At 30.3% G+C, this 15938-nt stretch overlaps 1 protein-coding gene across 23 annotated transcripts in view; it reads left to right on the top strand.

Annotated features, from left to right (window-relative positions):
* The window catches only part of LOC106088147 (phosphatidylinositol-binding clathrin assembly protein LAP), an 82967-nt gene that overhangs the window by 56908 nt on the left and 10121 nt on the right, over positions 1-15938 (top strand). For 21 of the 23 annotated variants that reach the window (XM_013253497.2, XM_059363156.1, XM_013253495.2 and 18 more), the window contains 2 exons: positions 4622-4868; positions 11492-11591. In XM_013253497.2, the coding sequence (XP_013108951.1) occupies positions 4622-4868; positions 11492-11591 (347 nt within the window). The remainder of the gene's footprint in view (positions 1-4621; positions 4869-11491; positions 11592-15938) is intronic. The other 2 variants (XM_013253511.2, XM_013253507.2) reach the window with 1 other exon arrangement.

The following is a 15938-nucleotide window of genomic DNA, read 5'->3' as shown; positions in this document are numbered from 1 at the left end:
TTTTGTTTCAACTCTTATACATTTTTCTCACACTGTGATCCATTTTTTTCAAACAGTAATACAGTTTTTTCAAACCGATATACAATTTTTTCATAGTAATGCGCTTTTATGAAAGTAATACAGTTTTTTTCAAACTGTTATACAGTTTTTAAAGCTCCAGTAAAGTTTTTTCAAACTGTTATATGGGTCTGTTTTAAACTTTTATACAGTTTTTTTTAAACTGTGATTTTTTTCAAAGAATTATGCAGTTTTTCCATAACAAAGTAACATAAATTGTTCAAACTGTTATACAGTTTTTAAGCTCCAAAGCATTTTTTTTGTAACTGTCACAAAGGTTTTTCTTTAACTTTTGTACAGTTTTCTCAAATTGCGGTTCAAACCACACGAAATTAAACCAAATGGTTTAATTTCGTTTTTAAACAGTTGTATAACATTTTTCTCAAACTGTTATACACCCACATTTTAATAAATACAAGTTTATATGAACTTAAAAATGCTTAAATTATGTTTGTATAACAGTTTTCCAAAACTGTTATACACATTTTTATTAACCAAAAATGTTTAAGGACTTTTAAATGATTTTCTTTACCATTTTCCTATTTCTCTAAAACTAAACTTTTATTACTCCATGAACACTGCTGAGATGCTCTCTAATTGCTAGAATATATTTTATCCATTAGGTTTTATTATCATGTTCTTTCTTCTAGCCTCATATTTTTTGAAATTTCAAATACGTTAATCGAATTATACAATTACAATATTGTTTGTGTATATAATTCACAAAATACAAAATGGTGGTGGTTATAATAAACATATCTGTAAATAAATAAAACTACACTTCATAAACTAATCTCATTTGCTTGCTTTGTTTTCTTTTTTTTGTAACGTTTTTATATTAAAAACCTACCTTTTTTTATTATGATAAACATGAAAACCGAAATTCTCTTCGCAAAGGCTACAAGGAACAGCTGTGTGTAATTATTGCATTAAATATAAGATGGTTAAGTAAAAATATAACAATTCTTGAAAGTAATATTGTTTTTTATTTATCTTATGTAGATATAGAGTTTATTTTTCTTTAGTATAACATTTTTTTTATATTTTTCCTTCAGATAATAGTTATTTTATAACAGTTAAGCTACATGAATAACAAGAAGCGATTGCAAATGCATAAAAACCAAAATATTACAGTTTTTACAGTAAAATACTATTTTGTATGTTGTATAACAGTTAAGAAAAACTGCTATACTTTTACTTTTTGTAAAATATATATATTCCTACTACTCGAAATATTCGTCTGAGACCCCATAAAGTATATATTCTTGATCGTCGTGAAATTTTATGTCGATCTAGCCATGTCCGTCCGTCTGTCTGTCGAAAGTACGCTAACTTCCGAAGGAGTAAAATGGGCCATATCGGTCCATGTTTTGATATAGCTGCCACATAAACCGATCTTGGGTCTCGACTTCTTGAGCCTCTAGAGTGCGCAGTTCTTATCCGATTGGGATGAAATTTGGCACGACGTGTTTTGTTATGATATCCAACAACTGTGCCAAGTATGGTTCAAATCGGTCCATAACCTGATATAGCTGCCATATAAACCGATCTTGGGTCTTGACTTCTTGAGCCTCTAGAGAGCGCAATTCTTATCCGATTGGAATGAAATTTTGCACGACGTGTTTTGTTGTGATATCCAACAACTGTGCCAAGTTTGCTTCAAATCGGTCCATAACCTTATATAGCTGTCATATAAACCGATCTTGGGTCTTGACTTCTTGAGCCTTTAGAGTGCGCAATTCTTATCCGATTGGGATGAAATTTGGCACGACGTGTTTTGTTATGATATCCAACAACTGTGCCAAGTATGGTTCAAATCGGTTCATAACCTGATATAGCTGTCATATAAACAGATCTGGGGACTTGGCTTCTTGAGCTTCTAGAGGGCGCTATTCCTATCCGATTTGGCTGAAATTTCGCAAGACGTTTTTTTATTGTTACTTTCAACAACTGTGTTAAATAAAGTACAAGTCGGTTCATAACCTGATATAGCTGCCATATAAACCGATCTGGTATCTTGACTTCTTGAGCCTCTAGAGGTCGCAATTATTATCAGATTTGCCTGAAATTTTGTACGACGGATTCTTTATTATGGTCTGTTTATTATGGTCTGAATCGATCCATAGCCCGATACAGCTCCCATATAAATCGATCTCCATATTTTACTTTTTGAGCTCACAAAGAGCGCAATTCTTATTCGAATTGGCAGACATTTTACACAGGTCTCGCTCCAATAGCAGAGCAAATCTTTTCTTATATCTTTTTTTTTTTGCATAAGAAGAGATGCCGGGAAAAGAACTCGACAAATGCGATCCATGGTGGAGGGTATATAAGATTCGGCCCGGCCGAACTTAGCACGCTTTTACTTCTTTTTCTTTAGTCTAACATTGTTCTCTAAGTTGTATAACAGTTGTGAGAAACTGTTATACTTCTCTAAAAAATTCTTTGCAAATGAAATTTCGTCATGAAAATTCGAATTGTAAATCAAAAAGATTTTATACTCATAAAACTAGGCCTTTAAGGTATCAATGGTATAACAGTTATGTTAAACTGTTATACATTTAAACTTAGAAAATTTATTTATTTTTTTTTTAAGAGAAAAATTTCGTTTTGATATACTTTTTTATATATTATAATATATAACTCTATAATAAATGTGGTGTAACAGTTTAAAGAAACTGTTGTACTTCTAAAACGGGACTTGTATATAAAAAAAACTATTGTACTTCTAAAGAAAAGCTTTTGGCAAATGAAATTTCCGTGTGAAAATCTAAATTGTAAAACAAACATATTTTATAGCATAAAATAAGAGCTTATACGTAGCAATGACAGTTATGTAAAACTGTTATACACTCGAAAATGGCAATATAAAAGTGTAGTGAGCAAAAAAAAAAAAATGCTATAAACAAAAAATATCGAGTGGTAGTCTATTTTTTTGTACTGTAACACTGTTATATATGTTGTATAACAGTTATGAAAAACTGTTACACATCTCCCAAAAATTCCTTGCAAATGAAATTTCGTCATGAAAATTCGAAAATTTACGTTTTGATATACTTTTTTTATAGTATACCACTGTAATAAATGTTGTATAACAGTTTGGAAAAAGTGTTATACTTCTAAAAAATGACTGTATAATGAAATATCCGGTTTGAATTGTTTTACTTCTAAAAAGGGACTTTGTATAATGAAATATCCGTTTTTGAAAGCTAAATAGTAAGCTGTATTCAAAAAGCTTTTATACACCTAAAACGGGGACTTTCTATAACAATATAACAGTTATGTAGCGGGAGAATAGAGTTTTTGTTTGTCGCTGCTAAGGTATCACAATGGACCTAAAATTTCTAATTATTGTTTAACAGTTATAGAAAACTGTTATACTTTTGAAAAAACTAGATTTTTTGTATAAAAAAAAATTTAATTTAAGTTGTCTGGCTTTGAATTATTTAGCAAAAAAAATGTTTTTATAATATTTTAAAAATGTTATATTTTTTTTTTAGGGTAACACAATTTTGTTACAGTTTTTCTTTGTACGATAAAAATTTTTTTTGGTGTTTTACCAAAAGTTGGTTCTTATAAATGCATACATCCATCAACAGCTTTTCCTTGTGCCTTTTCTCAGCCTTTCTATTCTTTTGTTTCTATTGATTTGTCTTTTGTTGTCATTTATGAAACGAATAGCTTTTAGCAAACCCTTGAATAAATTGTTTGTTTTTATTGTAATAAAAAAAAACAAAGCAACAAAATCTCAAATTCATCAATATTTATTTTGCAAATGTATTTTTTCTTCTTCTCTTTTTATGTTCTTTTTTTCATTATAATTAATTTTATGTAAAATAAAATTCAACGAAAATATTGTGTGAAATGTTAAACATGATAATAAAAACCTATGTGTTTGGTGGTTGAAAAATTAATAAAATAATAATAATAACAAAAAAAAAAAAAACAACAAATCATGGTGGCACAAATCGAAAAACTATCGTTAAAACAAAATCTCAAAAAAAAAACCATACAACAACAAATAATTTAAAAATAAAAACAAATGGTGGTATAACAACATATGCCGGGTTTAATATACAAAACAAAAATATTTCTGTTTTTTTGTCTTTATTATAAATATTTACCATATATATATGTGTGCGTGTGTATATTGTAAATTACTCATGGTTTTGGTTTAAACATGCTACATAAACTGTTTTTCTTATATAAAATAAATTATTGTGTTTTTTTTCTAATACTTTCTCATGAAAATTGTAAAATATTTGAAAAACTCTCATATGCACCACCATGTTTTTTTTCCTTAATATTCACCACATTTTTTTTAACACACCACGAAATCGGCGAAAAAACAAAATCTCACCTCTATCTCCTTCTTACATGTGGGATTTTTTGGGATTATTATTTATTTTTTTTAATTTTAACAAAATCTATGGCAAAAAACTGTTTAAATGAAACCGGTAATGAAATCTTGAAAATCCAAAAAAAAAAATATGTAACTTAAACAATTGAAATTAAAATCAAACAAATCAACCGTCCTATCGAAATGTAATTAACAAAACTTAAGGCTTTGATGCTTTGGGTGATGTTTTAAAACCCGGCATAACAGCCACAGCAGCAACCACTTTTATTGGCCAGTCATCAGCAAATCAAACAAATGTTGTTACTTCAGGTGGTGGTCTTGACCAACAGCTCCAGCAGCAACAGCAGCAGCAGCAACCAGCCAGCACTGGGAAGATCTTGACTGGCGATTTGGACAGTTCGCTAATGTCGCTTGTAGAAAATTTAAATATAAATAAAACAGCTACCACAAAGTGAGTAAAAGAACACACACACACACACCCATACCATACATGCATACAATACATACTCAAAAGCATACATTAAAAATCATACATCCATCATGTAAATATGTAAAATCACCTCTGTCATTTTCTCATACATATGCTGCCCTTTCTCTGTGCCTTATGTCACCTGTCGAGGGATTCCAATCCTTTGCATCCTTTAAAGCTTCGCTGCTTGTCGAGAAAAACCATTGTCTTGCTATAATTTTGTTATTGTAAAGCTATTCAATTCTCTAGTCGATGTTTTGGCAGTAACGGCAAACCATCGTTACCATCAGCTTTAATACATTTATAATCCAGCTATGCTAAAAGAAATTTTTTCAAATTTTATTAACAAAAAAATCTTTTTTAGAAATTTTAAAAATTTTCGGTTTTGTAAACATGTTTACTCTACAATTTCCTGGCCCTTCGTGGCCCTTTATCCCAAAAAGTTTCCTTCACCATATGCCAGGCAGGGGTTTTGAATTCGGAAATAAGTTCCGCAGTTATTTAAAGAGTACCATAATTTCTGGGAAAATATTTGTGCCCCCTTTATTAATAGGTATCATAGCCACTGCAGCTGCAGTACAGTGCCAAGTTCTAGTTCTATAGAATAAACCCTAAAGCCCACATGGTCACCTGGTGTGGAACCATCCATATCCACAGTACTACTAAATTTCCCATGAATATTCCATTAAGGAACAAGGGATGCTTCTCACATATCAAAGATTGCAAATGCAAATGCAAATTTGCCCATAAACATTCCATTAAGGAACTGGGGCAAACCTCTCACAAATTAATTTAATTAAATTTTAAGCTCAATTTGAAGCTCAATTTGAAGCTCAATGATAAGGGACCTCCTTTTTATAGCCGAGTCTGAACGGCGTGACGCAAAGCGACACCTCTTTGGGGAGAAGTTTTTACATGGCAAAGTACCTCACAAATGTTGCCAGGGGAGAACCACCGCTGAAAAATGTTCTGATGTTTCTGGCAGGATTCGAACCCAGGCGTTCAGCGTCATAGGCGGACATGCTAATCTCTGCGCTACGGTGGCCTTCATCAATGAGTACAGTGCGTTTAAATTTTAAGCTCAATGTAAGAGTGCGGCTCGATTCAATTTTAAGCTCAATGATAAGGGACCTCCTTTTTATAGCCGAGTCTGAACGGCGTTTGGGGAGAAGTTTTTACATGGCAAAGTACCTCACAAATGTTGCCAGGGAAGAACCACCGCTGAAAAATGTTCTGATGTTTCTGGCAGGATTCGAACCCAGGCGTTCAGCGTCATAGGCGGACATGCTTATCTGTGCGCTACGGTGGCCTTCATCAATGAGTATAGTTCGTTTAAATTTGAAGCTCAATGATAAGGGGCCTCATTTTTTATGCCGAGTCCGAACGGCGTGCCGTGACTCCATTTAGTTGAGAAGTTTTCACATGGCAGTATACCTCACAAATGTAGCCAAATGTAGCATTAGTAAGGGGATAACCACCGCTGAACATTTTTTTATACCCACCACCATGGAATGGGGGTATACTAATCTAGTCATTCCGTTTGTAACACCTTGAAATATTCATCTAAGACCCCATACGGTAAATATATTCTTGATCGTCTAGACGTTCTGAGTCGATCTTGCCATGTCCGTCTTTCGAAATCGCCAAAGCGGTCGAACGCGTAAAGCTAGCCGCTTGAAATTTTGCACAAATACTTAATATTGATGCGGGTCGTTGGGAATTGGCAAATGGGCCATATCGGTCCGATCTTCCGATCTTCCGATTTGATTTCTTGAGCCTTTGTGAGCCTCAATTTTCGTCCGATTTGGCTGAAATGTTGCTTATACTGCTCTGTTTTGACTTCCAACAACTTTGCCTAGTACGGTACAAATGGGTCTATAACCTGATATAGCTTCCATATAAACCGATCTCCCGATTTGACTTCTTAAACCCCTATAAGCCGAAATTTGTATCCTATTTGTCTGAAATTTCGCGTATAGTGTTCTATTATGATTTCCAACAACTGTGCCAAGTACGGTCCAAATCGGTGTATAACCTGATATAGTTTCCGTATAAGCCCATCTGCCGATTTGACTTCTTGAGCCTTTACAAGCCGCAATTTCTGTCCGATTTGTCAGAAATTTTGCACATATTGTTCTGTTAAAACGTCCAACAACTATGCTAAGTACGGTCTAGTTGGGTCTATAACTTGATATAGCTCCCATATAAACCGATCTCCTGATTTGACTACTTGATTTGACTTGAGCTCTTACAAGCCTCATAGGCCCACATGCTAACCTCTGCGCCACGGTGGCCTCCAATGGTGATATAAAATATCTTATACTTCTTGTTCGGCCGGGCCGAACTTTGGATACCCGCCATCTCGGGTATATATGTAAACCATCTTTCGTCATAATCGGTGTAAAATGCATAATTTATGCACTCATAGTAGCTATATCCAAATATGGTTCGTTTTGGACCAAATTCAGCACAGACATTGAGTGATCTAATAAATACAAGCCACTGTTCAATATTGGTCTTTTTGGCAGCTATATTCAAATATAGACCTATTTGAACCATATAAGACACGGATATCGAAAAGCCTTAAACATAATATCTCTATTTTCAAAGACTCTACCGTGATTTCAAAAGTAGGAAAGACAGGTGGATGGACAGACAGGCGGACTGACAGATAGACAGACGGACGGATGGAGAGATAGATGGCAAAGTTTCAGCTCAATATCTCTATTTTTAAAGACTGTAGCGTGACTTCAACAGACAGAGAGATGAATGGACAGACGGATGGACAGACGAATGGACGGACGGACAGACAGACAACCGGACGGGCAGGCAGACGGACATGGCGTGATCGTCTTAGATTTTTTCTACGATGAAGAATACATAAACTTTAAAGGGTCAGAAATCGATATTTCGATGAGTTGCAAACGGAATGACAAAATGAATATACCACCATCCTTCGGTGGTGGGTGTAAAAAGAAAAGCCTGTAAAGCCTGTAAGAATTCTGTGCTCTTCATAAATTCCTTGATCCTACTCCAAAAATTCAGCCAAATAGGAAAAGATTTACGAGTTATAGGTGGTTAATCGGGAGATCGGTTTATATGGGAGCTATATCAGTTCATAAGCCGATTGAGACTATATTTGACACGTATCTTGAAGGTCGTAGGAGAAGTCGTTGTACAGAATTTTTGCCATATCGGATAGAAATGGCTCCCTCGAAAGGCTCAAAAAGTATAATCGGGAGAGATCGGCTTATGCAAATCGGTTCATAACCTGATATATTGTAGTTCTCATTACAATATATCAGGTTATGAACCGATTTGCATCATATTTAGTGTAATTTTTGGAAGTCAAAACAAAAGACTTCACCCAAATCGAATAAGAATTGCGCCTTCTAGAGGCTAAAGAAGTAAAGATTCGACTTCGGTTTATATAGCAGCTATATCAGGTTATGAACCTATTTGGGACCTTCTTTGCATAGTTGTTGAAAAAAAGTCAAAACAAAACACCTCGTGCAAAATTTCAGCAAAATCGAATAAGAATTGCGCCTTCTAGAGGCTTAAGAAGTCAAGATCCGAGATCGGTTTATATGACAGCTATATGAGGTTATGAACCTATTTGGACCCTTCTTTGCATAGTTGTTGAAAGTTAAAACAAAACACCTCGTGCAAAATTTCAGCAAAATCGGATAAGAATTGCGCCCTTTAGAGGCTCAGGAAGTCAAGATCCAACATCGATTTATATGACAGTTATTTGAAAATATGGACCGATATGGTCCATTTACAATCCCAACCGACCTATGGTGAAAGGAAGTATTTGTGCAAAATTTCAAGTGCTTTGAAGCTTAGCATGTTTTCGAGAGACACTTATTTTGAGGTGTTACAAACGGTATGACAACATTGGTATGCCCCCATTTCATGGTGTAAATGCAAATTTTGCCCATGAACATTCCGCTAAGGTACAGGGGCAAACTTTTCACATATCAATAAGTGCAGTCTGATTCAAGTTTTAGCTCAATGATAAGGGGCCTCCTTTTTGTAGCCGAATCCGAACGGCGTGCCGCAGTGCGACACCTCTTGGGAGAAAAGTTTTACATGGCAATGTTGCCAGCATTAGGAGGGGCAAACCACCGCTGAAAATTTTTTCTGATGGTCTCGCCAGGATTCGAACACAGGCGTTCAGCGCCATAGGCGGGCATGCTAACCTCTGCGCTACGATGGCCCCCATCTTATGTTAGAGAACGGGTAGAGATATCTCTTTGAAACTTTTAAGAGCTGAGGTGTTAACGAGATCGTGTGCAAAATTTCAAGGTCCTAGGTTGTTCGGCCGCATTTTGGCAGGCCCCAAATATTAGTCACCTCGGTTCACCTTGTTCGGTATGCCAAATCTTCATTTGGGGTCCGATTTTTAAAATTCTTATTCAACTGGTGTTCTTAAAAGACCAAAAATAAATTCTTCCCGAATTTTTGTTTAAAAAAAAATCTCCAAAATATCCCGTTCGGGCGAAGATGGTTTCAAAATTGGCATTTTTTTTAGTAAATTTGCCGTGGAGTTTTCAAGTATTGTTAGGTGCAATAAATTTTTTCATGGGTTTAGGAGGGACATATGGAGTAAAAAGCTTGTGCCCAATTGGGGCATCTGGGCTTAGGAATTTTTGAACTCGAGTGTTTTTTTTTTTTTAATTTAGTACTGAAAAATTGCCTATTTTGAAGTGCATTTAGGATCAATTTAGCTTGACACATTTTATTCAAATTTCAACATATCGCGACAATATAAGCCCTTGAAATTTCTGATGCAAATTTTCTGATTCGATTTAGCTATGTCCATCTGTCTAACTGTCCGTCGGTCCGTCGGTCTGTCTGTCCGTCAGTCCGTCTGTCTGTCTGTCCGTTTGTCCATGTTAATTTGTGTACAAAGTAAAGGTCGCAATTTTCATCCAATCGTCTTCATATTTGGTATGTAATTTTTTTTTTCGTGTAGAGACGAAGCCTATTTATTTTGGAAAAAATCGGTTCAGATATAGCTGCCATATATGTATATCGCCTGATTCTCACTTCTAGTGCCACTGCAAGCGCATTTATTGACCAATCTTAACAAAATTTTGTACAACGCTTTCATCGATGACTACCACAATATCTATAGAGTTTGGTCGAAATCGGTTCAGATTTGGATATAGCTCCCATATATATTTTCGTCCGATTTGCTGTAATAATGCAATAAAATGCTCATTTGTTAACCGATTCTTCAGAATTTTGGCAGCAAAGATTTTCTTATGATTCTTAATATTACTGATGAATTTCATAGAAATCGGTTTAGATTAAGATATAGCTGCCATATATGTATATCGCCCGATTTTCACTCTTGGAGCCACTGCAAGCGCATTTATTGAACAATCTTGCCAAAATTTTGTACAACGCTTTCCTCGACAACTACAAAAAAATCTGAGAAGTTTGGTCAAAATCGGTTCATATTTAGATATAGCTCCCACATATATGTTCATCAGATTTTCGGTAATTTGCAATTATGTTGCCATTTGTCAATCGTAGTTATCACAATTTGAACATATTTGGTCGAAATTTGATACGGCTTGTTTAGTAATCCACCCATCTGAAAACATCCGCGGAGGTCTATCAAATTGGTTCAGAATTAGTAATAGCTCCCACTTTTTACTTATATCGCAAAAGAAATGGCTACCCAGAAAGGAGATCTTACGTCCCTGAACACAGCAAGTGCTCGATAGTCTCCTCCTCATGCTCATCGAGGCAACTCCTGCAGAAATCCTTGTGCAGAATTTCCATGCGACCTTATCGACCTTTTATCGAACGCCAGGGGTCGATGAGTACCTTAACAATTTTATCAATGGCTTAAAATGTTATTCTGCCCTTCACAATAGAGGTATTTTTTTCAGGTGGCCACATTAATTGTGAAAAAATGTATCATGGCAACCCTGAAGACAGATTTTCTACATAAATCTGCGCTGGAAATTTATCCAGACCTTCGGAAAGATGTCATTTCCATACAATTTACACTGCAGCAATGCACTGTATAATACTATAATATTGTAGAACAAAGCTAATAACAGGCATCTGGTTCTGCGGGGCGTATGTGTACTTTTTTTCTATGCAATATGTATCATACGCTCCGTGGTTCACCTAAGTGTATAGCCTTATAATAGGGGGTACTGTACGCTGTTTGTTAGCAAAGACATGGTGACAAAAGACGGCTCTTTCGTATGGCCATTCTGTCACAGTTTTTTGCTTTTAAGGTTCCTATTTATCAAAATGAAGCGTTATTTTTTAATCTATTTTCATATTTATGTAAATGTATGCTTTATGTCATCATAACCTTTTTGATATTCCTTAGTCCCATTTCACCTTCGTCTAAGCCTAGTTGAAGCGAAGCTAAATCACAAAAATTTTCCATTTTCTTCCTAAATCCTTATTTGCTGTATTTATGCTAAGCACTTCATCTAAAAGTGTCTTTTACTTCATTATCATAAATTCCATGCCCATTCCATTCACTTTTCCCAAAAAAAAGAAAAAAAAAAACGCAAAAAAGGAAAACAAACGAAAAACAAACTCTTCTTCCCATTATTCATTTTCCATAGACCTGTGCAATGGAATTCGCCGAAAAATACCGCGAAACCCGGTGCTAATTGGACACCTCAACCTATGGCTGCTACAACTGGTGCTGGCTATCGTCCAATGGTGAGTGTTTTGTCTTTGCTTTAAAACGTAAAGTAACCAAATAAGAATCAATCAAAAAATGAACCATCTTCAACCAAAGAAAAGTATCAAAAAAGAAAGAACAACTAACAAAAAGAGATTAAAAAAAATTTTTTAAATTATGAAAAAGAGAAAATAAGCTGAAAGTTTTCTATGTATTTAAATGAAAAATGTGCTGCTTTCTTTTTTTACGTTTTTAAAAAGAAAATTACTAAACAATTACTATGGAAATAGAGAAAATATAGTTTCAACAATCATTTTTATAATTTAATTAAAAGCTTTAAAAAATAAGAACAACAAAATTTATGAAAGAATTCAAGAATGAAAAAAAGTTATGCAATTTTTTAAATTTCAAAAAGGGAAAGTTTTTTATTTTTTTTTTAATAATTTTTTTTTTGCTTATTTAAAACCAAAAAATCTTTTGATTTGATAAAACTAAAAACAAACTAAAAATAAAATATTTCCATTGCGTGAAATTTGTGCCAATTAATGCAGCTATTCGCTACGAGATTTTGAAACTTTTTTTATTGTTAATTTTGATTTATTTATTGAGAACAATTTTTTTTATATATTTTGTAATATTTATTGCTAATCACCGCTAGTGTAGTTTATATAATTATGTTTTTTTTGTTATTCTTATTCCTCACATGTAATTTTTTTATTCACTTTTTCGTTTTTTTTTTTAATTTTGTTATTATTTGCTGTGACCGATAAAAAGCACTTTTTAGTCATTGAATAGAAAACAGAATACACTTTGTAGTTAGTTTTGTCGTCATGGTTTTCTTCACAATTTATAAACCACCCTCTTAATGTTTACACCAATGAAGGCTTGGGGATTTTTTCCTTAGTGTTTGTATTAAATTAAACAAATAATCGGACTTTATTTCAACTAGGATTCAAACAATTTTAAATGTTACTATAAACTATTGTTAGCCTGACTTGTAGTAAACCAGTTTGTTTGGCAGAAATAAATTAAAATAAAAAAATAAAATTAAATAAAAAAATAAATTAAACTAAAAAAGAAAAAAATTAAACTAAAAAAACAATACATTAAACTAAAAAAATAAAATAAAAAAATAGAAAAACAAAAACACAAAAAAAAAAAATAAAAAAGTAAAAAAAATAAAAAGGTAAATAAAAAATTAAAAAAAATAATGAAACAATGAAATAAAATAAAATATATAAATATATATATAAAAAATAAAATTAAAAAAAATATATAAAAAATTAATACATAAAAAATGAATATATATAAAAAATAAAAATAAAAAAATATATTCAAAATATAAATAAAAAAATAAAAATAAAAAATATATAAAAAATAAAAATTAAAAAAAAATAAAAAAAATATATATAAAAAATAAAATAATTATATAAAAAATAAAAAAATATATACAAAAAAAAAAAAATTTATATAAAAAAATAAAAATATATATAAAAAATAAAAATAAAAATATATATAAAAAATAAAAATAAAAAAATATATAAAAAATAAAAATAAAAAAATATGTGTATAAAAAAAATAAAAAAAAAACAAAAATATGTATAAAAAATAAAAAAATATATAAAAAATATAAATAAAAAAATATATAAAAATTAAAAATAACAAAAATATGTAAAAAATAAAAATAAAAAAATATATATAAAATAAAAATAAAAAAATATATAAAAAATAAAAACAAAAAAATATATAAAAAATAAAAATAAATAAATATATAAAAAATAAATATAAAAAATATATAAAAAATAAAAAAAAATATATAAAAAATAAAAAAAAAATATATAAAAAATAAAAATAAAAAAATATATAAAAAATAAGAATAAAAAAAAATATATAAAAAATAAAAATAAAAAAAATATATAAAAAATAAAAAATAATAAAAAAAAATAAAAAAATAAAAATAAAAAAATATATAAAAAATGAAAATAAAAAAATATATAAAAAATAAAAATAAAAAAATATATAAAATATAAAAATAAAAAAATAAAAATAAAGAAATATATAAAAATAAAAATAAAAAAATATATAAAAAATAAAAATAAAAAAATATATAAAAAATTAAAATAAAAAAATATATAAAAAATAAAAATAAAATATATATATATATATATATATATATATATATATATATATATATATATATATATATATATATATATATATATATAAATATATATATAAATAAAAATAAAAAAACATATAAAAAATAAAAAAATATTTAAAAAATAAAAAATAAAAATAAAAAGTATATAAAAAATAAAAATAAAAAATATTAAAAAAAATTTTAAAAATATATAAAAAATAAAAATAAAAATAAAAAAATATTAAAAAAAATTAAAAATATATAAAAAATAAAAATAAAAAAATACATAAAAAAATAAAAAAAAAAATATAAAAAATAAATAAAATTTTTAAAAATTGTATAAAATATATAAACAAAAACAAAAAAAAAAAATGAAAAAGAAAAAAATCAAAAAGTTTTTAATTTCTTGTTGTCACGATTATTAGCTTCACTTGTATTAAACAAGTCTTTTTGGCGGAAATCAATTTCAATAGTAAAATAAAATAAGTTAATAAATATAAAATAAAATAGTAACAAATAATAACAAAAAAGAAAAATAAAATAATGAAAAAAATAAATAAATAAAAAAAAAATTAATAATAATAATAAAACAAAAAAAAAATAAAATAAAAAAAAATTATTAAAATAATCAAAATAATAATTAATAAACAAAAAAATCTGATATAAAATAAAAATATGACATAAAAAGTAAAACAAAATATGATAAAAAAATTAAATAAAACAGTAAATAATATAATATAAAAAAATAAAATAAAAAAGAAAAAATAAATAACAAAAATTAATTTATTTTTATTTTTTATTAAAAAAAATAAAATAAAAAACAAAAATAAAAAAAAAATAAAATACAAAAAAAAGTAAAATAAAAAACAAAAAAATAATAAAATAAAAAACAAAAAAATAATAAAATAAAAAACAAAAAAAAAAAAAAATAAAATAAAAAACAAAAAAAAAATAAAATAACATAAAAACAAAAAAAAATTAATAAAATATAAAATAAAAATCAAAAAAAAAATAAAATAAAAATATAAAAAACAAAAATAAAATAAAATACAAAAATAAAATAAAATACAAAAATAAAATAAAAAACTACAATAAAATAAAAACGAGTAAAAGGGTGGTGAAATCAGCCGGGCCGAATCTGCTAAACATGTATACAATCTAAATTTAGTTGAAGGGGGAAAACAATAACTTCTCCCTAAAAGGCAAAAAATTTAAAAATTAAAAAATTTAGGCAGATCCCGGCCGGCGTTTGAAACTGGGCACACGAAGCAACAGCGAGAGCCGTTGCAGTTGTCTACCGTTCGAAGCAATCAATACAACTTCCAACAGACGCACAGAATCATGTGTACTACGGAAGTTATGTAATTGTCACAGAAAAAAAGTCTGTCAATACACAAAAACACATGTATTGGGAAAAAGTACAGCTAATAGACAGGGTGGTCGAGCGTGGCTAATGTGGTAATTGTACCATAGAGGGGTTTTCGCAATTAATACGCTTGGTTGGTGTGTGTTGCTATCTCTGGCTTTCCTTTTTCATTTGCAAAGAAAATCTCCGATCATTGACCTCGTCTCGAAAGAGAAAGAAACAAAAATTTTAAAATTTAGTGATCTTCGCCGTGACAGGCATAAAACTTGGGAATAATTTTATTCTACCTACCAAACTTCTGTCATACCAGCTAAAATTAAAGCTTCTAGTTACCGAACAACCGATGATCGGCAGATTAATTCATATTTGAGCTATACCAGGTTATAGACCTACTTGGGTTTTACTTAATAAATGCAAATTTTGCCCATGAACATTCCACTGAGGAACAGGGGCAAACTTCTCACTTTCCATGAGTGCAGTTCGATTAAAGCTTAAGCTCAATGATAAGGGGCCTCCTTTTTATAGCCGAGTCTGAACGGCATGCCGCAGTGCGACTCCTCTTTGGAGAGAAGTTTTACATGGCATAGTATGTCACAAATGTTGCCAGCATTAGGAGGGGATAATAACCGATGAAAATTTTTTCTGATGGTCTCGCCAGGATTCGAACCCAGGCGTTCAGCGTCATAGGCGGACATGCTAACCTCTGCGCTACCGTGGCCTATGGTGGGTTTTACTTAGTACAGTTGTTAAAAGTCAAAAGACAGAATACTACATGCAAAATTTCAGCCAAATCGTACAAAAATTGCGGCTAATAAAGGCTCAAGAATTTAAATCGGGAGATCGGTTCAAATGTTAGCTATATTAGGTTTGTAAACCGAT

The sequence above is a fragment of the Stomoxys calcitrans genome, chromosome 2, assembly GCF_963082655.1.
Source record: "Stomoxys calcitrans chromosome 2, idStoCalc2.1, whole genome shotgun sequence".
Classification (NCBI taxonomy): Eukaryota; Metazoa; Arthropoda; class Insecta; order Diptera; family Muscidae; genus Stomoxys; species Stomoxys calcitrans.
The sequence above is the reverse complement of the archived record's forward strand: the minus strand, read 5'-3'. Positions and strand labels throughout refer to the sequence as shown.